General features: G+C 39.0%; 1 protein-coding gene across 4 annotated transcripts in view; it reads left to right on the top strand.

Moving 5' to 3' along the window:
- The window catches only part of CEP83 (centrosomal protein 83), a 141,343-nt gene that overhangs the window by 96,768 nt on the left and 19,255 nt on the right, over positions 1-25,320 (top strand). For 3 of the 4 annotated variants that reach the window (XM_012174112.5, XM_004006260.6, XM_042246606.2), the window contains 3 exons: positions 14,014-14,089; positions 16,196-16,353; positions 19,127-19,256. In XM_012174112.5, coding sequence (XP_012029502.2) covers positions 14,014-14,089; positions 16,196-16,353; positions 19,127-19,256 — 364 coding nt within the window. Of the gene's footprint in view, positions 1-14,013; positions 14,090-16,195; positions 16,354-19,126; positions 23,440-25,320 lie in introns of all 4 variants that reach the window. The other variant, XR_009599883.1, reaches the window with a different exon arrangement.

Raw genomic sequence — 25,320 nt, 5'->3', positions numbered from 1 at the left:
AGGTAGTGCCTGTCTTCTACCTTGTTCTTTTTGGGCAAGATTGTTTTGGCTTCTCTGAGTCCTTTGCCTTTCTACATAAACTTGAAAATCAGTTTATCGCAAAGACTTGTTAAGATTTTGATTGGCATTTCATTGAATCTGTAGCTCAGTTTAAGAAGAGTTGTCATCTCAAGTCTGTCCAGTCAAGAAATATGGCCTATCTCTCCACGTACTGTATTTCTGTTCTAAGTTGCTTCAATTGTGTCCAACTCTTTGTGGCCCCATGGACTGTAGCCCGCCAGGCTCCTCTGTCCATGGAATTTCTCAGGCGAGAATACTCGTGTGAGCTGCCATTACCTTCTCCAGGGGATCTTCTCGACCAAGGGATTGAACCCCACATCTCTGTGTCTCCTGCATTGGCAGGCGGATTCTTTACTACTAGTGCCACCAGACGATTCAGGTATGACCTAAATCAAATCCCTTATGATTATACAGTGGAAGTGAGAAATAGATTTAAAGGACTAGATCTGATAGATAGAGTGCCTGATGAACTATGGAATGAGGTTCATGACATTGTACAGGAGACAGGGATCAAGACCATCCCCATGGAAAAGAGATGCAAAAAAGCAAAATGGCTGTCTGGGGAGGCCTTACAAATAGCTGTGAAAAGAAGAGAAGCAAAAAGCAAAGGAGAAAAGGAAAGATATAAGCATCTGAATGCAGAGTTTCAAAGAATAGCAAGAGAGATAAGAAAGCCTTCTTCAGCGATCAATGCAAAGAAATAGAGGAAAACAACAAAATGGGAAAGACTAGAGATCTCTTCAAGAAAATTAGAGATACCAAGGGAACATCTCATGCAAAGATGGGCTCGATAAAGGACAGAAATGGTATGGACCTAACAGAAGCAGAAGATATTAAGAAGAGGTGGCAAAAATACACGGAAGAACTGTACAAAAAAGATCTTCACGACCCAGATAATCATGATGATATGATCACTAATCTAGAGCCAGACATCTTGGAATGTGAAGTCAAGTGGGCCTTAAAAAGCATCACTACAAACAAAGCTAGTGGAGGTGATGGAATTCCAGTTGAGCTATTTCAAATCCTGAAAGATGATGCTGTGAAAGTGCTGCACTCAATATGCCAGCAAATTTGGAAAACTCAGGAGTGGCCACAGGACTGGAAAAGTTCCATTTTAATTCCAATCCCAAAGAAAGGCAATGCCAAAGAATGCTCAAACTACCGCACAGTTGCACTCAGCTCACACGCTAGTAAAGTAATGCTCAAAATTCTCCAAGCCAGGCTTCAGCAATACGTAAACCGTGAACTCCCTGACGTTCAAGCTGGTTTTAGAAAAGGCAGAGGAACCAGAGATCAAATTGCCAACATCCACTGGATCATGGCAAAAGCAAGAGAGTTCCAGAAAAACATCTATTTCTGCTTTATTGACTATGCCAAAGCCTTTGACTGTGTGGATCACAATGAGCTGTGGAAAATTCCTCAAGAGATGGGAATACCAGACCACCTGACTTGCCTCTTGTGAAATCTGTATGCAGGTCAGGAAGCAACAGTTAGAACTGGACATGGAACAACGGACTGGTTCCAAATAGGAGAAGGAGTGTGTCAAGGCTGTATATTGTCACCCTGCTTATTTAACTTATATGCAGAGTACATCATGAGAAACGCTGGACTGGAAGAAACACAAGCTGGAATCAAGATTGCCGGGAGAAATATCAATAACCTCAGATATGCAGATGACACCACCCTTATGGCAGAAAGTGAAGAGGAACTCAAAAGTCTCTTGATGAAAGTGAAAGAGGAGAGTGAAAAAGTCATGGCATCTGGTCCTATCACTTCATGGGAAATAGATGGGGAAACAGTGGAAACAGTGTCAGACTTTATTTTTTGGGGGCTCCAAAATCACTGCAGATGGTGACTGCAGCCATGAAATTAAAAGACGCTTACTCCTTGGAAGAAAAGTTATGACCAACCTAGATAGCATATTCAAAAGCAGAGACATTACTTTGCTGACTAAGGTCCGTCTAGTCAAGGCTATGGTTTTTCCTGTGGTCATGTATGGATGTGAGAGTTGGACTGTGAAGAAGGCTGAGCGCCTCAGAATTGATGCGTTTGAACTGTGGTGTTGGAGAAGACTCTTGAGAGTCCCTTGGACTGCAGGGAGATCCAACCAGTCCATTCTGAAGGAGATCAGCCCTGGGATTTCTTTGGAGGGAATCATGCTAAAGCTGAATCTCCAGAACTTTGGCCACCTCCTGTGAAGAGTTGACTCACTGGAAACGACTCTGATGCTGGGAGGGATTGGGGGCAGGAGGAGAAGGGGACGACAGAAGGTGAGATGGCTGGATGGCATCACGGACTCAATGGACGTGAATCTGAGTGAACTCCAGGAGTTGTTGATGGACAGGGAGGCCTGGCGTGCTGTGATTCATGGGGTCGCAAAGAGTCGGACACGACTGAGCGACTGAACTGGACTGAACTGAGTGCCACCAGGGAAGCCCAAGGAGTGCTCGACTGGGAGCCAGAAATTTTCCATTCAGCAAACATCTGTTGAGCATATACTCTGTGCCAAGCTCAATTCTAGATACTGGGCATTCAGGGAATTGGATAACTGAGACATACTCTCTGTCCTGAAAGGGACAAGTTCAGTACCTATAGTGGGGTGGTGTTGAGATGGGAATGATAAGCAGGAGGATGAATATAACTGGGGTACCAGTCCTGGCTTAGGCCTACCATTTTCTTTTCAGCTTTTGGACCAGTGCCTGGCACTGTGCTTGTATGCATGCTTAGTCACTCAGTTGTGTCCAGCCCTTTGCAATCCTTTGGACTGTAGCCTACCTGGCTCCTCTGTCCATGGGATTTCCCAGGCAAGAATACTGGAGTGGGTTAACCATTTCCTTCTCCAGGGGATTTTGTCTACCCAGGAATCGAACCTGTGTCTCCTACATTACAGGCAGAGTCTTTACCACTGATTCTACTCTGGAAACATTTATATTATATTTGGGTCATCTTTAATTATTGTCATCAAAATTTTGTAGTGTTCATTGTATATATCAAGCTCATATGGTATTAATTTTAATTCCAAGCATTTTTATGTGATTATAAAGTTATTTTAAAAAATTTTTACTTCCTAATTGTTTACTGCTAACATCTGAGGTCTCCTGCATTGTAGGCAGATTCTTTACCAAATGAGCTATCAGGGAAGCCCCTCCAAAAAGAAAACACACACATAGTTAGAAATATAGTTGACTTTTATGCGTTGGTCTTGAATTCTGTGATCTTACTAAAGTCATGTATTTTCTACTAGCTGCTTTGTGGGTTCTTAGTTTCTAACATCATGTTGTATGCCTTGTACTTTCTTTTAGGTTTTTCCTTAATTTTTTGGGTTATTTCTTGAGTTGGAAATTTACTTCACGTAATGTTCATTCTTTCATTTTTATTGGTAAAAGTGTCATGCTGAGAATTTTCTTATTACTGCTTTAAATGTATCATAGAGATTATGATATGTAGTGTTTTAATTATCATTATTTTTTAGAAATTCTCTAATTTTAATTAGCATCTTTTACCTAGGAATTAATTGGAGATGTGTTAATAGAAGGTGTGGTTGTTTAATAGAAGGTGAAATGAATAGTTTTCAAGGGCTGCCATACATAGCAAAATACCATAGACAGGGGTAGTTTAAACAATGGAATTTTTTTTTTTCTTATAGTTCCAGAGGTTAGAAGCCTGAGATCCTTATGTATTAGTAGGTTGAGTTTCCCCTGAGGCCTCTGTCCTTGACTTGAGTGGTTGCATTCTTACTGTGCCCTCAGTCGAGTCCGACTTTTCGCAACCGTCATGGGATTCTCCAGGCAAGAGTACTGGTGTGGGTTGCGATTGCCTTCTCCGTTTCTGCTTTATAGGACATACTGATGTTTTCTTTGTGACCTAATATATCAAGGCCAGGACTAGGGTAAAGCCAGTGAGGCAATCACGGTGCAAAATTTAAGGCGATACTCTTATGTGTTGACATTGGACTTGTAGGAAATCTGGGCTGAGTCTCATTAAATTTTTTACCCTGGGTACCTCTCTTGCCTTATCCCAGTCTTAGACCTGTAACACATGATCAATTTTATGAGTGTTACATAAGGACTAGTAAAGAAAGTGCTCAATTATAAGAGTTTAAAATTTGATATATACATCCATAAAATCTACCTTATTAACTGTGGTGTTTATTTCTTCTCCATACTTTTATTTTTTGTTCATTTGTCTTGTATGAAGAGTTATATATTAAAGTCTCCTATTGTTTAATGTGCTTCTATCTATGACTCCTTACATTTCTTGTAATTTTTTTGCTTCATAGGTGATTGCTATATTATTTGGTATATAGATAATTATAACAGTTACACTTATGAATTGTGGCTGTTAGCATTTAAAAGCGCTTTCTTTTTGTCTTTTGTTTTTGGCTTGAATTTCACTATTATTATTACTCCTTTTTTCTTATTGCTTCCATTTGCCTGGGATACTTACTGTTAGTCTGTCTTTTTAAATGTGTCTTTTATGTGTAGCATACACAAGCAGCTGGGTCTTGCTATGTATCCAAACTAGAGACCTTTTTGTTTTAATGGATGAGTTAAGCTTGTTCACAGGCGGTGAGCACATATGCAGGGGGAGCATAAGAGATCACTTGTGGAGATTGAGAATTACTTCCTCTTTTTCGTTAGTGGTATTTTGAAGTTTGGGTATTTTCTGTCTTCTGTTTATGGGAAAGATGTGATTTTGTGTGGCTTTATTTGATCTTGGTTTTCTGTATTTTTTGTAGGACGTGTGTGTGTTTGTGTATACATATATATAAAACATAGAACTAGGCATTTACTGTTATCTTTTGCTACCTGGAAGTCCCCTATATCTGCTTTTTAAAAAATTGTAAAATCTTAATGACTTTCTAATTATATAGATTACAGCTGAGAGTTTTTTTTTTTTTTTAAATCATGTTAATTAAGCTGTAGGTTGTGTTTTGGAACACAGTTTTTAATTTTCATTACCCAGGAAAGAATCACCTCAGGCAAAGATACATGTATTATTTACAAATTTCAGGTTTTATGAGCTATTAATTTAAATGTTAGCTACCACAATTCTAGGATCATAAATCTGTTACGGATTTTTAGAGTCAATCTTATGCTGCTCTTTGCTTTTAGGTGGGTACATATTTTTTTGATGAATCAGGACAGTTTGGCTCTTTTTAAAATCTCTTCTTGACAGTCTCCAGAAAGGAGAGAGAGGGGCCCACCCTCACCCCAGAAACCCCACTCTAATGTTTTATCTTATTGTGGTCCCACCATTTGGCCAATTAGAATCCTTTCTGTTAGAATTTAAGCCTGTTTCTCCTGGTTTGGGCTTCTGTTGCTATAGTGATAAAATGTGCAGCAATCATCATTTAAAGACAATAATGAACTTGACCCTTATTTTATTATGCTATATAAAGCAGTTTTCATTCCTGTATTTTTAAAATATGAATGATTTTATATTAGCCACTTTGATCATTTTTTGATTCCTCTTCAGGTTCTCCAGGTCATTTATAATGTCTGATGGACCCTAATTTACTAAAATAAGGACCTAGTAACCAACTTAAAATATATTAAGTAGCAGAAGGGTTAATTCACAAAATTTGTGCTTTTTTTGCTAGTCAACAATTGTGTTTTTCCCGTGGCAATTCTGATCTTCTGATTTATTAAGTCTAGCTAAATCAACCAGGTCTATTTTGACCAGTTAATAAAACAATCATCATCGTGACTTGTCTTTCTTAGAATTTGTGGTAGGTCAGAAAGAGACTACCTGTGGAGAAAAAGGTTTTGCTAACGTTATGATAAAGGACAGAAATGGTATGGACCTAACAGAAGCAGAAGACATTAAGAAGAGGTGGCAAGAATACACAGAAGAACTGTACAAAAAAGATCTTCACGACCAAGATAATCACGATGGTGTGATCACTCACCTAGAGCCAGACATCCTGGAATGTGAAGTCAAGTGGGCCTTAGGAAGCATCACTATGAACAAAGCTAGTGGAGGTGATGGAATTCCAGTTGAGCTATTTCAAATCCTGAAAGATGATGCTGTGAAAGTGCTGCACTCAATATGCCAGCCAATTTAGAAAACTCATCAGTGGCCACAGGACTGGAAAAGGTCAGTTTTCATTCCAATCCCAAAGAAAGGCAATGCCAAAGAATGCTCAAACTACCGCACAGTTGCACTCAGCTCACATGCTAGTAAAGTAATGCTCAAAATTCTCCAAGCCAGGCTTCAACAGTACATGAAGCGTGAACTTCCAGATGTTCAAGCTGGATTTAGAAAGGGCAGAGGAACCAGAGATCAAATTGCCAACATCCACTGGATCATGGAAAAGCAAGAGAGTTCCAGAAAACATCTATTTCTGCTTTATTGACTATGCCAAAGCCTTTGACTGTGTGGATCACAATAAACTGTGGAAAATTCCTCAAGAGATGGGAATACAGACCACCTGACCTGCCTCTTGTGAAATCTGTATGCAGGTCAGGAAGCAACAGTTAGAACTGGACATGGAACAACAGACTGGTTCCAAATAGGAAAAGGAGTACGTCAAGGCTGTATACTGTCACCCTGCTTATTTAACTTCTATGCAGAGTACATCGTGAGAAACGCTGGACTGGAAGAAACACAAGCTGGAATCAAGATTACCGGGAGAAATATCAGTAACCTCAGATATGCAGATGACACCACCCTTATGGCAGAAAGTGAAGAGGAACTCAAAAGCCTCTTGATGAAAGTGAAAGAGAAGAGTGAAAAAGTTGGCTTAAAGCTCAACATTCAGAAAACGAAGATCATGGCATTCGGTCCCATCACTTCATGGGAAATAGATGAGGAAACAGTGCAAACAGTGTGAGACTTTATTTTTGGGGGCTCCAAAATCACTGCAGATGGTGATTGCAGCCATGAAATTAAAAGACGCTTGCTCTTTGGAAGAAAAGTTATGCCCAACCTAGATAGTATATTCAAAAGCAGAGACATTACTTTCCTGACTAAGGTCCGTCTATGGTTTTTCCAGTGATCATGTATAGATGTGAGAGTTGGACTGTGAAGAAGGCTGAGCACCAAAGAATTGATGCTTTTGAACTGTGGTGTTGGAGAAGACTGTTGACAGTCCCTTGGACTGCAAAGAGATCCAACCAGTCCATTCTGAAGGAGATCAGCCCTGGGATTTCTTTGGAAGGAATGATGCTAAAGCTGAAACTCCAGTACTTTGGCCACCTCATGTGAAGAGTTGACTCATTGGAAAAGACTTTGATGCTGGGAGGGATTGGGGGCAGGAGGAGAAGTGGATGACAGAGGATGAGATGGCTGGATGGCGTCACGGACTCGATGGACGTGAGTCTGAGTGAACTCTGGGAGTTGGTGATGGACAGGGAGGCCTGGCATGCTGCGATTCATGGGGTCGCAAAGAGTCGGACTCGACTGAGCAACTGAACTGAACTGAAGGTTATGAAAAGTCTAAAGCATATAAAGCAGAAGTATCCATTTATTTACAAAGTGGGATTAATCACTTTGGCAGATGCTTTCAACTATTAATTACTCTCCAGTCTCTTGTCTTCATTAACATGGTTTCTTCATTACTGGGCTAAATAATAAAATGATTATTCTAGTTAGGATTCTGTATTTCAAAAGGCTACCCCCCTACAAGTTTGTAAAATTTATAAAGTTACTTGTAAATTAAAAACATGTTAAAATTACACGATTTTAAATAAGATCGCATACCCAACCAACTTTTGGCTATGGCGGTAACCCAGCTTCAGCTAACTCAGGCATAACAAAAGGTGGTGGTGGGGTGAGGGGGTTACTTTATTGGCTGAAATATATTGTGGACAGGACAGGGATTGTGCTGGTCTCACAGACAGCTGGATCCAGGAACTCAAATGTGCCAGCTGAGAGTAACTTCTTCCCTCCTTTCACCTGCCTCCTCTCTTCTTTCCTAACTCCTGTATCTGCTGCTCTTCTGCTGCTTTCCCTGTGAGGATGAGACTATCTTTTGAGATCAGAAGCAGAGTTCTCACCTGATGATTCAAATTAGGAAAGTCTGGAAAGATTTTGTGTATGGTTCATATGCCTGTCCTGGGCCCACCACTGTGGCCAGAGGGTTAGGGTACTCTGACTCTGCCAGAGTTTTCTTGCCTGTTTCTGAGTGCGTGGGCATGGTGGTGGTATATAGAAGGAGAGGTGGTAAAGTGCAATTTGTTACCACGAGTGGGAAGAGGTGTCTTAGAGAAATAGCATCAGTTAACTAACTGAGAGAAAGAGAACTTGATCATTTAAAATTTTGCAGTGTAAAGCCAAAGCTGTATTTTTCTGTTTGTGGCTTTCTAATTTTTTCTTAAGTTTTTTAGAAACATTTTTAAAAACTTCTCTCCTAATATATCTTCCTTTCTACTTATTATACTGTATCTTGAGATGAATTATCTATTGCATATCATCTTAGTAGGGAGCAGGAGACTTAGACTTGGCCAGTTGAACAAGTTCTTTTACAGAATTTGAACAGCAAAATAAGGGATGGAAAAATATGTGGCAGCTGTTGACAGACCAGACAGTTTGTGTGACATGTCCTTGCTTGTAATTCAGGCCAATTACTCTAGCCCAGTTCTGGCTCTCTAGTTCCCTGTCTATTCATAGAGTCTCGTATATCTTCCCAGGAAGGTCCTTTTCTCTTTGCTAATAATGATCAGAGATGATTTCCATCACTCAGGGCAAGAACCTTGGCTTTCAGGAAAAACTGCCTTTCTCAAAAAACTGATTCTAAGGATCTTAGACAATAGAGAAATCACAACTTCTGTGTGGTAATTGAGACTGACATCAAATGAAGCCAAGAGTCTAAAGTCTAGTTTCTGAGTCATACTAGCCACATTTCAAATGTGCAGTAGCCACATGTAGCTAGGAACTATCACATTGGATGTGCAAATTATAGAACATTTCCATCATTAAAGAAAGCTGTCAGACAATGGCTGTTGGACTGTAAGTTCCTTAAAGACGGGAGTTTGTCTGTCATTCTCCAGTGTATCTGCAACACTTAGGACTGGGTTCTGCGTTTGTAGGTACTCAGTCAGTGGTTATTGAATGTTGAAATGACATACATCAGCTGCCTGTCATAGAAAACATAGGCAGTAGTCAGCACAAGAGAACTTCGAAGAGAACTTAGAACAGCTCCATCTCACTGTTACTCCAAATGTTTCCCATTGAACTTTTCTGTAGCTGCATACTCTGTTTGTACTTTGGTCTTCCAGTCTGCTTACCAAATATAGTTTCTTTCATAATTACTTTCAAAATGTAAAGTACTTGATCTCATAGTTTCTCATTCCTCAACTTACCCTTTACCTTTCAATTCTCCACATCAGCAATCCATTAACAATTTTTGCTGTAGTTTCTGAAATCTGTCCCATTACCAATAAGTTTTTTTATAGTCTCCACATTTTTAAAACACCCCCCCTCACTGATAACTTTGTCCTAATGGTATATTGCCTGGCAGCATTTTTAAGTAGAAATTATTTCTCCATCCTGTCTCCTACAACTAGGGACCAAGAAGAGAAATCACTGTTTGTGAATCCCACTCTTGCTTTCAGACCATTGTTTGAGTCAGTTCGGTTCAGTTCCTCAGTTGTGTCCAACTCTTTGTGACCCCATGGACTGCAGCACACCAGGCTTCCCTGTCCATCACCAACTCTCAGAGCTTGCTCAAACTCATGTCCATCGAGTCAATGATGCCATCCAACCATCTCATCCTCTGTCGTCCCCTTCTCCTCCTGCACTCAATCTTTCCCAGCATCAGAGTCTTTTCCAGTGAGTCAGTTCTTCGCATCAGGTAGAGTTTCAGCTTCAACATCAGTCCTTCCAATGAATATTCAGGACTGACTTCCTTTAGGACTGACTGGTTGGGTCTCCTTGCAGTCCAAGGGACTCTCAAGAGTCTTCTCCAACACCACAGTTCAAAAGCATCAGTTCTTTGGTGCTCAGCTTTCTGGCTCTGCTGGTAAAGAATCCGCCTGCAATTGTATGACTAACTTTGGTTAAAATGGCCTTTCCTTTGATGTTCCTTGCATCCATCTGATGCCTGTCTTTTTTTCTGCCAGTTACTGACATGCAGAATATTCCCCAGTGGTCCCTGAGGACCTTCACTTCTGTTTCAATGTTTCTCTATTTTCTGTCCTGTCCTATCATTCTTATTGACCATACTATTGATATTCTTGACTCTTCTAACACCTTAGCCATTTGTTTATTTTATCTTAATTCTGGCATTCTTCATCTTTATTCTAAGCCCTTTCGCTTAGCTGTGGTTTGGAGACCTTGTCATCTCTTAGAGCCAGTCATTTCAGACACTTATTTTTTTTTTCCTCTTTCCACCCCATTTTCACTGAAGGTAATGAAACTGATAGTTCTTGTACTTAAAAAAAAATATTCCTCCAGTCTCTTAGGCTGGTTCCCCTGCTGCCATTCAGCTTGGAAACTGTGTCCACTGTCCCACCGTGCTCTTACTTGTACCTGAGCAAAGGATCCTGGATATGAATTTTTTCCACTTCCTCCTATCTGAGGATTCCTGTATCTTTATCCATCCCCTCCTCCCTTTCTATTAAGATTCTTTTTTCCCTTTATATCCAAAGTAAGTAGTGCTTTTCATCCCACCCTTTATTTCCTCTGGCATCTTGCTTTGGCAGTTACCTTCTTCTTCACCTGTACCTTCTCCTCAGACTCTTATTTTGCCTGAAAGGTTCAGTTCAGATTGCATTTCTCTTATGTAGTCTTTAGTGATCCTTTTATGAAAATTAATTGTACTTTCTTCTGTAGTTTGTACTTTTAAAACTTATTTTCTTTTGGCTTGTGAGACCCTTTGACTATTCAAAACCTTCTAATCATCTTCAGCACTTTTTCAAAATAATATCTACATGTCTTGAAGTCTTACTGTTACTGAAATTTAAGACCATTGAATTTATCCCTGTTAAGGTTACTTTTTGTTGAATGTAAATATCCCTTAGAATCCTAACTATAATGATCTTAAATCAAGGACTCATTTTCTCCTTAAAGAAATAAAAATCTCCAATCAGTTGTGAATTCTAAGCCAGCACTGCTTCAGCAAAGTGAACTGGAGAGAACTATGTAGATCATCTTTTATAGTCTACCAAAGTGATAGTCTTAACCTCTTTCATGTTTAATGATTGTCAGATACTTTGTCATTTTTTGGTTTCTTTGGCTTTGGTTTTTGTATGTAGGGCACTTTTGTTTCTCTTCATGTCTATATAATTTATTTAGAAAGTGTCATGAGAAACTCTGGGCTGGAAGAAGCACAAGCTGGAATCAAGATTGCCAGGAAAAATATCAATAACCTCAGATATGCAGATGACACCACCCTTATGGCAGAAAGTGAAGAGGAGCTAAAAAGCCTCTTGATGAAAGTGAAAGAGGAGAGTGAAAAAGTTGGCTTAAAGCTCAACATTCAGAAAATGAAGATCATGGCATCCGGTCCCATCACTTCATGGGAAATAGTGGAAACAGTGTCAGACTTTATTTTTGGGGGCTCCAAAATCACTGCAGATGGTGACTGCAGCCATGAAATTAAAAGACGCTTACTCCTTGGAAGAAAAGTTATGACCAACCTAGATAGCATATTCAAAAGCAGAGACATTACTTTGCCAACAAAGGTCTGTCTAGTCAAGGCTGTGGTTTATCCAGTGGTCATGTATGGATGTGAGAGTTAGACTATAAAGAAAGCTGAGCGCCAAAGAATTGGTGCTTTTGAATTGTGGCGTTGGAGAAGACTCTTGAGAGTCCCTTGGACTGCAAGGAGATCCAACCAGTCCATTCTAAAGGAGATCAGTCCTGGGTGTTCTTTGGAAGGAATGATGCTAGAGCTGAAACTCCAGAACTTTGGCCACCTCATGCAAAGAGTTGACTCATTGGAAAAGACTGATGCTGCGAGGGACTGGGGGCAGGAGGAGAAGGGGATGACAGAGGATGAGATGGCTGGATGGCATCACCAACTCGATGGACAGGAGTTTGGGTGAACTCCGGGAGTGGGTGATGGACAGGGAGGCCTGGCATGCTGCGATTCATGGGGTTGAAAAGAGTCAGACACGACTGAGCGACTGAACTGAATGCTTTCATAACTGGGTCTTATTTCTTAACTGATTTACCAGGTGTATCCAAAATCTTGACAAGAGCCAAAATATATCTGAAGCCGCACTTTAACTCTGGACCTGAGAGAGGACCCACAGTGTTTTCTCCTCTATTATCTTCATGGTTACGTAGAAAGAAACCTTTATTAACTCAGTAACTTGGGCTTCCCTGGTGGCTCAGAGGTTAAAGCATCTGCCTGGAAGGCGGGAGACCCAGGTTCCATCCCTGGGTCAGGAAGATCCCCTGGAGAAGGAAATGGCAACCCACTCCAGTATTCTTGCCTGGAGAATTCCATGGAAGGGGGAGGCTGGTAGGCTACAGTCCATGGGGTCACAAAGAGTTGGACATGACTAAGCGACTTCACTCACTCACTCAACTTAAAAGTGCCAAGTTAATAACACCATAAACATTTAAGGGAAAAATGCACAGGTTTGAGAGCGTTTCATAAAGCTAGACTTACAGAATCAGAGTGTCACTGGTCCTGTCAAAGGAGCACAGGCAGGGCAAGACTGGCTCTCTTCCTTTAGAGCAGTTGTTTCTGGCTTTGTGTGCACCTATCTCAGGAGCAGTGTATTTTATGGTTTCTTCCATGTCATATTGTCCAGCCACCTTGTGCATTTAAATATTTAATCCAAGATTTGAGTTGGTTCATTTAGTCCATCAGCAAATACTTACTGAATCTTTATTAGTGTTTAAAGCACAACTCTAGGCCCTTGAGAATGTTGTCTTCCCAAGAAGCAGTTTTAATTAGGTTGAAAAGGCATGCTATTAATGCTAAACTATAAAGAGTACATGCCAAACAAATTATATTTGAGGTAAGTGTTTGAAGGATTTTTAAAAGGGCGGGTTGAGAGCTTATCCTGTCAAAGCTAATTAATGTAAAGTCTTTCTCATGAGGTTAGTCCTTTGGTCACCAGAGATGCACTGTGTTTTTAAGGTTTTGGCTGAGAATGTATCATTCCTTTTGAAGAGGACACAAATTGTGTAAGTGTTCTTTCATCTCAGGGATGAAAACTCAATATATTTTACAGAACATGGTATGTTGTCTTGTACTAGATAGTTTTCTTTTAAATTCTGGATTTAAAATCAGTATAGTTGTGGCATAATGAAGTGGGTCACAGGAATATTTAGGTATGAGAAGACCTTTGTCCCATCTTAATTTGACTGCTTGGTAGCCATGTGATTTGGGCCTGACTTAGCTAAGCCTCAGTCTGTTTTTCTGTATTATTTGGAATTAGAAAGATGACTTGTTACTTCCATAGAACTATTGTGAGAAATTACTAAACTGACCAACCTTAATTAAAGGTTGTCTGTTATACTCTAGACATCATGGTAGGCTTTAAAGATACATTTAGAAGCTGTATAACCTAGTGGAATGAAAATGAAGAAGCAGTATGTCTGAAAGCATGTTGTAAATTGTGAAACACTGCCTAGCTGTAAGATGGCTCCTCCTGAACTGGGCTACTTTCTCTTGCCTTACTAACCCATTGTGCTCTTCTCCACCAAAGCCTTTTGTTCAGGCTGTTCCCTGTGTTTGTCAGAACCGTACCCATCATAGTTACATCTCCATGTAGTAATCTCTCATCCTTCTAGATAGAATTGATTTCTCATCTTCTCTGTGCCCATAGTTCATAGATTTTTTTCATAGCAGAAGTAGAAATTTGTTACATTTTACTTATATATGAACACAACTTGGTTGCTTGAAGTCAAAATCTTTGCCTTTGAATCTACCACTTTGCATAAAGACAATGCCATGTGTCAATATGAGCACGCAATAAGATGATTGTTAAACTCAGTGAAATATATGAACTATGGATTTTTAATAATCTTTTGTTGGGTTGTGACTTTTAGGTTAAAACTTCAACAACAAATTGTGGATATTGAAAATGCAGAAAAAGAGAAAAAAGAAAATTCTGACCTGAAACAGGTATTATTTTAGCAAACAAATTGCTTTTATTTTTTTAAGTGCTTCTTTAAATCTGTGTTTTGAATCTGTGGGCATTTTATATATAAGAATTCTGAAAATATTTGAATTGATAATGAATTGATGAGGTTGATATGTAAAGATGAAGTGTTTAAACCTCTTTAAGCTCTAGCTTACTAAGTTTCTTTTGCTAATTGCTGTTTTTCTTAGAATATTTCTATGCTGTGGCCCGTGATCCGTCTTTATCACTCTTTACCTACTTATGGCTGTGCCGAGTCGTCATTGCTGCACACAGCCTTTCTAGCTGCAGTGAGCAGGGCCTGCTCTCTGGCTGTGGTGTGCAGGCTCCTCATTATTGCGGCTTCTTTTGTTGTGGAGCATGGGCCCTAGGGCGCTTGGGCTTCAGTAGTTGTGGTGTGTGGGCTCAGCGCTTGAGGCGCGTGGGCTTAGTTGCCCCATGGCGTGTGGAATCTTCTGGGACCAGGGATTGAACCCTTGTGCCCTGCATTGACAGTCATGTTATTAACCACAGGACCATCAGAGAACTCCCAAGATCAGTTTTTTAAAATTACATTTTAAAGGACAATATTTTGATATTATGAATTTAAAAAATGAATTAGAAAGATCATCCCTGTTTTGAGTTACTTGGGTGATTGACTTGTAGCTTTGCATTTCTTATTCCATGAGCTGTGTTTTTATTACATCCTTGTGAAATCTAAAGAGTTGTATTTATGGAAGGAAATTCATATTTTAATTAAAGTTGTTTGGGTTCAGGAAAGATTTATATGGGCAAAACATATTATGAGGAGTGAAAATTCCATTTTTAGGATTTATGCTTTGCATATATAGTTACGGTTTCTGAGTCTGAAGTAGAAGGGCATAATGTTTAATACTCAGAAGTTATCTAGTTTCATTGGCATTGAGCTTTCTGTCATCCTGAAGATATGGAAAAGTATTAAGCTCTTTGAAGGTTACTTGTTCAGCCATCTGTAATACAGATTTAATATTTACAACTGCAGTTAAAAATACTGAATAGTTCTTCTGGAGAAATTCATTCTAAAATAAAAATCTGAAACGTAACCTTTTTACTTTATTTTTCTGACGATTGCTTTTTGTACCTATATAATTCTGTAGGTGGCTTTGCTACCATCAGAAAGTAATGGAATTATTTCTTCTTTATTGCATAATCTGGTTTCTTTTGACTCTTGAGTCTTATAATGGATTCTTTTGATCTGAAATCACTTAAACTCTCTGCCTCCTAACTTCTCTCAGAGAATGGCTTTTAGAGGTAGAAGAAAGTGAAAGAAAAATGAGAATTTGATTTTATTAATTGGTAAAATGGCTTTTGCAAGAAGTAGGTATAAATATGTCCCAAATGTGTTATTTGGATAGAACTTAAGAGCAGTGATGTGAATCTCCTAGCCTGTTAATTTGTAACTAGATAATCAACTACTTTTCATGAGAAGTACTCCCAGATAAAGGTAAACTGGAATAGAGAAGCCTGAGTGACATTTCACAGTTTGATAAATGGTTCTAGAGGCAAAGGAATCCCTACCATTCATTAGGTTTCTCAAATTATCTTCTGCCCAACACCTGATGTATAGAATGCTTGAAAACTACTCAGAAACAATGTGAGAATGAGCGTTCCTGTATTTATGTTTTTTGACTGTTCAGAAAGCAGAACCCCCTGACGGAGCACTAATCAAAAGGTTTGTGGGAGTATGAGACGATTTTCTTAGCAGCTTTCCCAGCTCACCTTTTAAAATCTGTTCTTTCCTTGGAGGCTAGGAGACTCATATTTGGATTCTCTTTGCTCACATTGCCGCTGTCTTTCTAAGGACCCTTCTCCCTGTTTCTAGTACCTCTTCTGGCCTGCTTATTTGGGCAAGAGGAGAGAGGACTCAGTTGCAGATTGAGGAATAAAGTTCTTTATAGTCTCTGGTTATATTAAGAAATGATCCTAATGCTGCTGCTTTTGATTATTTTGTTCCAGGGTATCCCCAAGGGCACGTCAGTTGGGTGGGACATTTGTGAGGGAAGATGCTTAGTGTCTTCTATGTCTCTCATATTCTGTTGTGTTTGCTTATGTTTCTCTTCTCCTCTTTTAAGCAAATCAGTGGTTTGCAGATCCAAGTGACCTCACTGGCACAGTCAGAAAATGAGTTGCTGAATTCAAACCAAATACTGAAGGAAATGGTGGAGAGGTTAAGACAGGAATGCCGAAATTTAAGAAGCCAAGCTGAAAGAGCACAACTAGAAGTTGAAAAGTAGAGTTTGCTTTTTTTATGTACAAATTGTTTCTTCTTTATGCTGTGTTCTTTTAATGATGATTCCAGTGTTGAATGTATTTTGATAATTAGTTAAAATACACCATTGACATGTACAGTGGTTTTAGGTAATGTATTTTCTGTTTCTAGAGATGAGCTTTTAGAACTCTGAGATTGGTTTTTTAAAAAAAGAAGACCTCTTAAAACTCTGCCTGACCACAGTATTCTGAAAACCTTCAGAGAAACACTTCTTTATTCATTGAGTAAATCAATATATTTCTTAGTACTTCAAGTATATAAATTCTTCAGAATGCCAGAAATCAGAAACAAAATTTTTGATGTGTACAATTTACTTCCTAGAATTAGAATCTTTTGGATTTTCTCTTTGAAAAGCTCATTTATTTGTTTATATTTTTTGATCTTGGAATCTCTTAGTAATAGACAATCTAGTAAACTGTAGGGAGATGATTGTGGTGATCAAGATTTCCCTGGAAAATTCTGTTTATATATGATAGAAAACTACTATTTTGTATTTGCTTTGTTATTATAACACGTCATTATAAGTTTTTGAATCTATAAAACAGTATTCTTTTCACATTTTTTCTTCTGAAGGCTGCTTGCCACATAAAATTTTTTTTCTTATTTTCAGTTTTTCATTTTTTAAGGCTTGTCCATGGCTTCGTATATGTGGTTGAATTTCAAGAAAAGTAAGGAAGATAATTGCCCATAATGTGTCATGACATATCACAGAGTCCAAATTATTTTGCTTACATTTTGAAAAAAGAAAAATAGAAATTTGTATCTTGGAATCCTTTAAGTGTTTGTGGAATCCTTTAAATCTTTAAGTGTTTGATTTCAAATGTGCTTAAGAATTCTAATAACAGGATAGCTAGCAAATTTAACCAACTTATCATTGGTTTCTAAATGTTATTCATAGGATTGTTTAGTTGCTAAGTTGTGTCCAACTTTTTGCAACCCCATGAATTATAGCCTGCCAGGTTCCTCTTTCCACAGGATTTCCCAGGCAAGCTACTGGAGTGGGTTGCCATTTCCTTCTCCAGGGGATCTTCCCAACCCAGCAGTCAAACTGTCTTCTCCTGCATTGGCAGGCGGATTCTCTACTACTGAGCCACCAGGGAAGCCCATTTATAGGATTATGTAGCAGAAAATAGCTGGACTAAGGGTCCATTGATGTGATTTTGGTCCCAGCGAAGACACTTAAAATCTGTATGACCTTAGTCATGCAGTCTTGACTCCTCAGGGTTTGTATATCTCATTTGTACTGCCTATAGTGAGGATACAAAAAAATCATAAAGCATACAGAAAAGCTTTAAAGATGTAAGTTGTTATGATGTTACTATAAAATAGCACATATATGAAATTTACTCTAGCTAGAAAACATCACATTAAGACTTGATAACAAGGCTGATAGCCATCTTTACTGGGCTCAGTTTTTAATAGCTTGGTGGTATCAAAGTGAAGAAGAACTAAAGGCCCTCTTGATGAGAGTGAAAAAGTTGGCTTAAAACTCAACATTCAGAAAACTAAGATAAATGGCATCCAGTCCCATCACTTCATGACAAATAGATGGGGAAACAGTGGCTGACTTTATTTTTCTGGGCTTCAGAATCACTGCAGATGGTGATTGCAGCCATGAAATTAAAAGATGCTTACTCCTTGGAAGGAAAGTTATGACCAACCTAGACAGCATATTAAAAAGCAGAGACATTACTTTGCCAACAGAGGTCCATCTAGTGAAGGCTATGGTTTTCCAGTGGTCATGTATGGATGTGAGAGTTGGACTATAAAGAAAGCTGAGCACCAAAGAATTGATGCTTTTCAAGTGTGGTGTTGGAGAAGACTCTTGAGAGTCCCTTGGACTGCAAGGAGATCCAACCAGTCCATCCTAAAGATCAGTCCTAGGTGTTCATTGGAAGGACTGATATTGAAGCTGAAGCTCCAGTACTTTGGCCACCTGATGAGAACTGCTGACTCATTTGAAAAGACCCTGATGCTGGGAAAGATTGAGTGCAGGAGGAGAAGGGGATGACAGAGGATGAGATGGTTGGATGGCATCACCGACTCAATGGACATGGGTTTGGGTGGACTCTGGGAGTTGGTGATGGACAGGGACACCTGTCGTGCTGCAGTTCGTGGGGTCACAAAGAGTCAGACACGACTGAGCAACTGAACTGAACGCATATGTATGGAATCTAGAAAAATGGTATTGAAGAACTTATTTACAGACATAGAGAACAGACTTATGGACATGGAGAGAGGGTAGGAGAGGGTCAGATGTATGGAAAGAGTAACATGGAAACTTACATTACCATATGTAAAATAGCCAACAGGAATTTTCTGTATGGCTCTGGAAACTCAAACAGGCTCTGTATCAACCTAGAGAGGTGGCATGGGGAGGGAGATAGGAGGGAGGTTCAAAACGGCGGGGATATATGTATACCTATGGCTGAGTCATGTTTAGGTTTGACAGAAAACAACAAAATTCTGTAAAGCAGTTCTCCCTCATTTAAAAAATAAAAAGATTTTTATGAAGTCTAAATGATGTAATACATGCACTCTTTTAATAAGCACAGTGGCTGGCTCGTAGGAAACAGTCACTAATGGTACTGTTAGGAAATATGTGGTCATGCAAGAATGCCTGTGTTGGATAAGGGAGGAGGTGGTGAAGAAGGAGGTAGTGAGTTTGATTATACTTGTGGTAATATCTATTTAATTCTAAGGGTTAATAGGTTTTACGTACATTCTCTGACAGGGCATTGGAAGAGAAGCAAATACAATGGTTGGAAGAAAAGCATAAGCTTCATGAACGTATCACTGACAGAGAAGAAAAGTATAATCAAGCTAAAGAGAAATTGCAGCGAGCTGCAATTGCCCAAAAAAAGGCAAGTGGTTCTTATTAAATTATTTCTGTAGAGTAAAAACATAACTATTTTTAGTAGAATATAATACATAATTAAAGCAGACTTTAGTGGTATGTTACGTTTGATATTTAAACATGACATTTTGCTGTCAACTTTGCAAAGATAAATTGGGAACATGCAAACTACTCAACAGGTTTATTTCGAAATATGTGTACAAGTCAGTTTTTCAGAACCCACATACGTTTTTCCACAGAGATGGTAGTTTTCATTGATAGTTTCTAGACCAGCCCATACAAGGCTCATTTAACTCATTCTTCACTTACAGTGTGATTAGGTCTGTTTCAGCTATGCTTAACCAGTTCTTTCAACATTGTTTTTGTGGTTCCAATACTTTTTTGTTTCCAAATCAGGAATATAGGAGCAAGTATCTCCTTGCCCCAGCAGAAGGAACTAGGACTCCCCTGGCTTCTGAAACACCTGTGATAGTTCTCACACTCGTGATCTTTTTAAAACTTCATCTTTGCAGGCATATTTTCTCCAGAACCTAAAAATTTAGTCCAGGGCATCATGGAAGTAATGTAACCAGGTGATTCATCTAAGTCAGTGGTTTTTACAACAGCAGACCCAAGGAATGCAGCATAGCCCCATTAGTAACCATGGCTCACTATGGCAGCAATTCAGCAGTTATTTTTAGCAAGATTGGCACATGTATGTTGGGTGAAGGGGAACATAGTTAAAAAAAAAAAAAAAGAAAGTCCCATAAATGAGTTGTTATGTCTTCATTTCATAAGTTCCCTTAGTACTGGCATTGGTGTGAGAAAGTAAGAAGGTCTGAGAGGAAGGTACTTCAGGACAGATACAGAGTATCTTAATGTCTCTGTGTTTATCGGTAAGTGTAGTTGTTCATATTTGCTTAAGAGAACTGTATATTGTTTATATATTCTGAATTTGGAAATAAAGGACGCAGTTCCTAGTGACTTGTTTATGTCATTAGACATAACTGCCAAATTTGTCCTGATAGTTGGAGTGACAACATGAGAAGCCTAAACATTGTTACTTCCCCACTTTCTTGGTTTATGAATATTGCATTTCTTTTTTTTGTATGCTAAAAGTAGTATAATGGTGAGATTATAAAACAGTACTTAATTATATAGGAATACCAGTGTTTTGTACTCAAATATACTTATGTTGCTTCATTGTTTTTTTCTGAGTCTATCACTTCTCTTTCTCTTTCCTTCTGCCCATATAAGTACTGAGCAGTGTATGGGTATTGATGGGGTTTTAGTGAAGCTATTTCACGGCTTGGGATGATCTCAGAAATCCTACTTATGCCTCCGTGTATTGTTTGAAGCCTAAAAGCATCTGAAGCCAGCTTTTAGCTGGAAATCATTAGAAATTACAAGGGCTGATTTTATCTTTCACAGAAAAACTTTTATGTTGAGGCTTTAGAGGTAAGTATCTTAGAGATCAGATTCTAATTATTGAGGTTAGGTTGGGTTGACTTCCTTTGGCGCAAAAGTGACATCCAGTGGTGAGAGAGATTATCAGGTAATCATAGGTAAGAGATACCAAGGGAACATTTCATGCAAAGATGGGCTTGATAAAGGACAGAAATGGTATGGACCTAACAGAAGCAGAAGATATTAAGAAGAGGTGGCAAGAATACATGGAAGAACTGCACAAAAAAGATCTTCACGACCCAGATAATCATGATGGTGTGATCACTCACCTAGAGCCAGACATCCTGGAATGTGAAGTCAAGTGGGCCTTAGAAAGCATCACTACGAACAAAGCTAGTGGAGGTGATGGAATTCCAGTTGAGCTATTTCAAATCCTGAAAGATGATGCTGTGAAAGTACTGCACTCAATATGCCAACAAATTTGGAAAATTCAGCAGTGGCCACAGGACTGGAAAAGGTCAGTTTCACTCCAATCCCAAAGAAAGGCAACGCCAAAGAATGCTCAAACTACTGCACAATTGCACTCATCTCACACGCTAGTAAAGTAATGCTCAGAATTCTCCAAGCCAGACTTCAGCAATACGTGAACTTCCTGATGTTCAAGCTGGTTTTAGAAAAGGCAGAGGAACCAGAGATCAAATTGCCAACATCTGCTGGATCATGGAAACAGCAAGAGAGTTCCAGAAAAACATCTATTTCTGTTTTATTGACTATGCCAAAGCCTTTGACTGTGTGGATCACAAGAAACTGTGGAAAATTCTGAAAGAGATGGGAATACAGACCACCTAACCTGCCTCTTGAGAAATCTATATGCAGGTCAGGAAGCAACAGTTAGAACTGGACATGGAACAACAGACTGGTTCCAAATAGGAAAAGGTGTATGTCAAGGCTGTATATTGTCACCTTGCTTATTTAACTTATATGCAGAGTACATCATGAGAAACGCTGGACTAGAAGAAGCACAAGCTGGAATCAAGATTGCCGGGAGAAATATCAATAACCTCAGATATGCAGATGACACCACCCTTATAGCAGAAACGGAAGAGAAACTCAAAAGCCTCTTGATGAAAGTGAAAGAGGAGAGTGAAAAAGTTGGCTTAAAGCTCAACATTCAGAAAACGAAGATCATGGCATTCGGTCCCATCACTTCATGGGAAATAGATGGGGAAACAGTGGAAACAGTGTCATGCTTTATTTTGGGGGGCTCCAAAATCACTGCAGATGGTGACTGAAGCCATGAAATTAAAAGATGCTTACTCCTTGGAAGAAAAGTTATGACCAACCTAGATAGCATATTCAAAAGCAGGGACATTACTTTGCTGACTAAGGTCTGTCTAGTCAAGGCTATGGTTTTTCCTGTGGTCATGTATGGATGTGAGAGTTGGACTGTGAAGAAGACTGAGTGCTGAAGAATTGATGCGTTTGAACTGTGGTGTTGGAGAAGACTCTTGAGAGTCCCTTGGACTGCAAGGAGATCCATCCAGTCCATTCTAAAGGAGATCAACCCTGGGATTTCTTTGGAGGGAATGATGCTGAAGCTGAAACTCCAGTACTCTGGCCACCTCATGCGAAGAGTTGACTCATTGGAAAAGACTCTGATGCTGGGAGGGATTGGGAGCAGGAGGAGAAGGGGACGACAGAGGATGAGATGGCTGGATGGCATCACGGACTCGATGGACGCAAGTCTGAGTGAACTCCGGGAGATGATGATGGACAGGGAGGCCTGGCGTGCTGCGATTCATGGAGTCTCAAAGAGTCGGACACGACTGAGCGACTGAACTGAACTGAACTGAACCTGAAAGAGGGGAGAAGGTGGTATTTTAAGAAACTTGCAAAATAACCTTTGATCAGTATTGACCTAGGATGAATGTTTTTCCTACTGAAATTACTGCCAAATGATGCGTATGAATATAGTAAATACCTATTTTACTTTAAAAAATGTAATCTGTGGATTATGATTTTAAGTTGTAAAAAGTTGTTAATTCAGTAAATAATTATGACCCAGAGCTGTCCCATCATGTGGAACACTACCCTGTAGGCTTACGACTATACCTCAGTTAAAGTGAAAAAACAGACAATATATGTGACATGGCAATAGTCAAAAGTAGGCAAGTGTGTGTAATTTTAGGGCTGGAAGGTCTTAGTATTCAGATAGAGTTTTGCAGATTAGGAAGCTGAAGTGGCAGGTAGCCAAGATCACTTCACCAGTTAGGAGCACCATGACTGAAACCTACATCTTTCTATTCTTAGTTCTGTGTTTCTTCTGCATTGTTACTCTTTTCATTTCCCCCTTTCTTTGATTCCAGATACTTTACTCCTCTTCTCTGCATTGTAGCCATAATGCACATGAGTCTTATTTCTGGTGGCAAAACAGTCACTATAAAATTAATTTCTTTAACTCAGACCCTTTTCCCATTCAAATTGATGTTTCTGTATGAAAATTTTGGCTTATAAGATAGCATAAAGAGGATTCGTAAAATTGCAGCAGACTTTTAAAATTTCTTTAGATGACAAAAGTCACAACTTTCTTACGTGGTAAGATTTAAAACAGGTCAAATATGTATTAACTCCAGAGCAGAAATCATAATCCTTTAGAGTTACTTTCCTGTGAGAGGTTCTTATAACTGGGGAGTAGCAGCTTGATCTTTTTCCTACAGGCTAGGTGAGATGGCTCACTGCCATCTGACTGACTGTGTTCGTTTACAACTCCAACCTCTTTAACCACAAAGCTTATGTCCTTTCTGGTAAGTGACATTACATGAAGATGTAATGACAATGTGTAATGATATTTTGTCGATTGTTTGGAAAAGCTTGACCAAGTGTCTTGAGTTGAAATGCCCTTCTGTAACTGATGACTTCTCTGTATGTTTTCCTCACATATTCTTTAAGTGTGAGTATGAAGAGCAATCTCTTGGTAGGAGGACAATGATTTGTGCTTTTCTTTTTGAGGCACTTGAAATAACTTGTGATTTTTATTCTAAGGTATATGTTTTTGAAATAACTCTTGGTTAGAGGTTATGAATGGTTTAGAAAAAGAAATGAACCGTAGTCTTAAAGTTGTAAAATATCTATTGAATATGTTTTGTGGCCTGGCATTATGTTACACACTGAGCAGAACATAGAAGCCATGATTGATTCCTGTCCTTTTTGACCATATAATCTAATTGGAGAAATAAAATAACATCCAATACCTAAAGAATCTATTAGTCACTTCCATGTGATCTGTATGGACACTAAAATTGAGAACCACTCTCTTAGAGAGAAGAAGGCTTGAAGACAGACTAGTTAGAAAGCTATTACAGTAATCTTAAAATGACGTAAGAGGTCTGGAATTTGGGCTTGCAGTATAGAGTGAAGGTGAAGGATGACTCCTGAAAGTATTCCAAAAGAAAAAAAAATTACAGACTATTACAGTGCTAAATAAGAAAAAGGAAAATAGGACGTATTTTAGCTATGAGGGGATATAAGAAGAGTTGTCATAATGAAATAAAGAGCATGTGTCAGTTGAGTACAAAGAGAAGATGTATTTGACTAAACACATGTCCAATATAAACTGATAACAGTGCATCCATGTAGACAAGTCCTGGACTCTCAAGTGAAGATACTGTGTAGGTAACCAGAAATAATGGAACATAAAGCATGAAGGTCAGTAGTTCAGATTAGAGATTTATAATTAGACCCTTCAAATTTGGGGAATGGCTGAAAAATAAAGGACTATGAACTAAGTTGACTGAGAAAGTAGCTGATTTAGTAGAGGAATGGTCAGATGGTCATAGAGGTAGAAGCTCTAGTATGTTGTTATATAAGCCACAGGAAAGAAAGATATCAAAGATAAATGCTCATGATTGTTGAAAAGAATTCACTGAATTTGGCTAGAATGTGGTAAAAGGAAAATTTTAGCTTTGAGTCTTGCATCAGTATCTTTTGATTTGTCTTTTACTCTTTTGTGTTGTAATGTTTATAATACTAAGGCATCCATTTGATTATCCTGTGATTGTATCAGACTAAAATCAAAATTAAAACCATTTCTTACAGCCACTTTCCCCTCTGGACTTTGATTTCTTTCAGTGGAGCACCATTCTTCCAATCACTTATGCTTCAAACCTGTGATTCATCCTGAGGGCTCCCTTTTTCCAAATCTAGTCAATCCGTGTATCAGTTTCCTAGGGTTGCTATAACAAATTACTACAAATTATGTGGCGTAAAGCAAGGTGGTTATAACTAGTTATTACAAATTATGTGGCTTAAAGCAACAGAAATGTATAATGTTACAGTTCTAAAGTTAGAAGTCCAAAACCAAGGTGTCCATAGGGCCATGCTCCCTCTAGGGGCTCTGGAGTAAGGGTCCGCTCCATGCCTCTCTCTCAGCTGCTGGTGCATGGGGCCTCTGTCTTCACATGGTGGTCTCTCTGCGCATCTGTCTGTGTGTCCAGATTGCTCCCTTTTTATAAGAACACAAGTCAATGTTGGATTCAGGGCCTACTCTAGTCTTAACTCTACGCTTTTTTAAAAATAACACTCTGGAGTGTTTTCCAGGACCAAGAACCAATTACCTAATTTTCTGTATACCAACTGGGTGTCTGACTGTTCAGTTAAATTCTGACACCGCATCAGCTCCCGCAGAT

This window comes from Ovis aries, chromosome 3 (genome assembly GCF_016772045.2).
Source record: "Ovis aries strain OAR_USU_Benz2616 breed Rambouillet chromosome 3, ARS-UI_Ramb_v3.0, whole genome shotgun sequence".
NCBI classification, from domain to species: Eukaryota; Metazoa; Chordata; class Mammalia; order Artiodactyla; family Bovidae; genus Ovis; species Ovis aries.
The sequence above is the reverse complement of the archived record's forward strand: the minus strand, read 5'-3'. Positions and strand labels throughout refer to the sequence as shown.